Consider the following 2843-nt stretch of genomic DNA (forward strand, 5'->3'; position numbering starts at 1 on the left):
TAATTTGTAACAATACACAAATTCTGGGAAATATAACTCAATAAATATATAAATTTACTTCAAACATAATACATCATCTAATAATATAATATATATATATATATATATATAATATCTTTATAAGATTCTAATATAAGTTTTGTCAGCAGGAGCCCAGATATTTTGAGTCAGCCCGGATAAAAAAGATATTTAAAAGAAAATAACTGATTGGTATACAGGAGAAACATTATTACAGGTGATGAGAATTTAAAAAATGAGAAAATTCAGTAAAATATAATAAAAAAAGAAAGTCATAAATCCCTTATGTTTCATTTGTATTATGTTTTCCAGATAAATTTTCCTCTTAAAAGATCTATATGGACAAGACGTGATTAGAAATTTGGAGCATTTATTAACTTAACAAAATTGCTATGTACAAATAGCTGAGAAAAGAAAATGAAAAGCATTAGGATGCACTAAGCAAAAATATAATATTTCGGAAATAAATAGTAAACAAAACTTGAATGAGGTCTTAATGATTTAGCAAGGGAAATGTTGATGGTGCAAAGGAAGCTCTCTTGACAAACCTCCCCTTCATTCTGGGTCTCTTCTCTGCATTCAATTTCCTAACCTCGTACCTTATTTTCTTAGAGAACAACCTTGTTCGCCGCTTTTCTCTGTACCTTGACACTCTTGCCTCTCTGCCTCCATCAATTATCACTGGATGAATCCCAAATCCACCCACTTCACCATAAGAATCGTGAATTCCCCTTCCATAACTTTCCTGCTTAATTAAATTAAACATCATTAGTCACTCAAACAAACAAACAAACATCACATCACCCCCAAATTCTATGTTCAATTTAATTTTTCAAAAACCAAAATCCTCCAACACAATTTTTTAATACATTGACCGTTGTTAAGTAAAATTTATTAAAACTGATTAATACAAATATAACTGATACTACATGCAAAGACGAACAAGTTAGGGCGAATCTAACAGTTGGTGAGAATTAATAAGAAAAGATAGATGAAAAAGGAAAGGGAATAGTACATACGATGCATTCGTGCCAGCACTGGTCGGGGTCTAAGTTTGGCTTGTCAGGAGTGGTCCAGGGAGACTTTTGGCTAGCCCAGGCGATAATCACTGCCTCATAATCAAGCTGCAACGATATCTTCTTCTTTTTCACCTCATCATTCTCTCTCGGTTCTTCTTCATTCTCCTTCCCCAATTCCAAATCACAAACCCTCTCCTTCACCTCTTCACACGTATCGTAATCAAAGCTAAACTCAAACGATACATCTCTTCCCACCATCTCCATCTCCATCTCCATCTCCATCTCAGGGCTCTCTTCCTCTTCCACCTTCACCTCCCCACTACCCACCGAACACTCCTCCTCCTTCGCATCAATCAGTCCCAGATCCTCCATCCCCACACACTCGTTTTCAAGTCCCCTACCCAGTAAATTCTCAACATCAGCCGCAAACTCGGCAAGTTCTGCATCGGAAGGAAGCATCCCGTGCAAGTTTTCCATCTCATTATTACTGTGATATAAAACATTGCTCTCAACCCCTTTGTTTTCGGCCTCGGCCACAGCAGCTGCTACTCCTTGATCGGTTGAAGTCACCGAAGAAGGAGAAGAGCTGTTATTCCCACATAGCTCGGCAACAAAAGGTTCGAATATGGGGACCCTGTAAAGAAGCTGCTCCTCGTTCTCGTCATGGGAATTCACCTCTTCCGAACCCACTTCCGGGACCAGATGGAAGGGGTTGTTGCTACGAGAGTGTTTCCCGTGTCTGGGCGTTCGAGCTTTCTTAGTGGGCCACGTGGGAGGTTGTTGTTGTTGTTGTTGTTCGTCGGTGGACCTGTACGACGCCGTTTTCAAGCGGACTCTTTCGTGTCGGCGAGCCAAAGGATTGGCGGAGTGAACCGAAGAGTCACAAGCTTGGCAGAGAAAAGCATCATCGGCAGCACAGTACCAACGTGCCCGCTTGGTTATGCAGCTGTCGCATGCTCTTGCGGTTTTGCCTCCAACCGCGTTTGCCGCGTTCTTTGCCGTACTCATCAGACTCAAACAAAATTTGAAGGCAGATATGAAACGGGAGGATTGGTTACAGTGTGGGTTTGGCTACAGAGGAGGGAATACAATACAATGATTATGATTTTGATGAAAAAAGGGTGGGTGTGAGTGTGAACGGTGACCCACAGGAGACGCTTTTGCATTCCATTTAACAGGGAGAGATTGTTTGGGTTTGCACTTTTGGGACCTCTAACAGTGAAAGGGAGTGAACTTTGGGGTCCACGGTGGAACGCCTTATCTGATTTTTCATTGGTAGAACATGGAAAGTTCATCCTATTCTCTGGTTTCTTATTGGGTGGATTTCTAATCAGAGCGATTTCTCGTGGTGACCCACTTGCCCTGTGGATGAGCATGGGCTTTTCAAAATTTAATCGTATATCAGAAACAAAAAACAGTTAATCCACTCCCGTCTTGCTAGAAATATCTGAGTGAGATAGATTTGGTAGTTTCTGTTGCCTCAGCCTCGCAGTGACGTTAAAAGGGTAAGACTTTTGTTCTGTGGTCCCCTTCATCCTTTTCTCTTCTTCCCCATTCACTTTTCTGGCATTTTACCAATTATATCTATTTCGTTCAGTGCGAGAGCGTAGCCAATGCAGTCCCGCCAGCTAAATCTATACCCTACTTCGATTTGTCTACACCTCCTTGCTGCTGAGTGTGTATACATGACTTCCATCCCCTTAATTTTGGATAATAACATCTTTATCTGGAAACAACCACAAATGTGAGGCATCCTAGTAGATCGGGTTATTTGGTCAAGTCCCTTGAGACAATTGATTAGACAAT

At 40.8% G+C, this 2843-nt stretch overlaps 1 protein-coding gene across 1 annotated transcript; it reads right to left on the reverse strand.

Annotated features, from left to right (window-relative positions):
• Positions 1-368: 368 nt before the first annotated feature.
• On the reverse strand, positions 369-2182 carry BBX15 (B-box type zinc finger protein with CCT domain-containing protein). The gene is made up of 2 exons (XM_047315924.2): positions 1038-2182; positions 369-763 (listed from the first exon to the last, which is right to left on the reverse strand). The coding sequence occupies exons 1-2, from the start codon at positions 2043-2045 to the stop codon at positions 512-514; spliced, it is 1260 nt and encodes a 419-aa protein (XP_047171880.2). The 5' UTR covers positions 2046-2182; the 3' UTR covers positions 369-511.
• Between the last annotated feature and the right edge of the window lie 661 nt (positions 2183-2843).

The sequence above is a fragment of the Vigna umbellata genome, chromosome 8, assembly GCF_029865625.1.
Source record: "Vigna umbellata cultivar VRB3 chromosome 8, Vumbellata_1.0, whole genome shotgun sequence".
NCBI lineage: Eukaryota > Viridiplantae > Streptophyta > Magnoliopsida > Fabales > Fabaceae > Vigna > Vigna umbellata.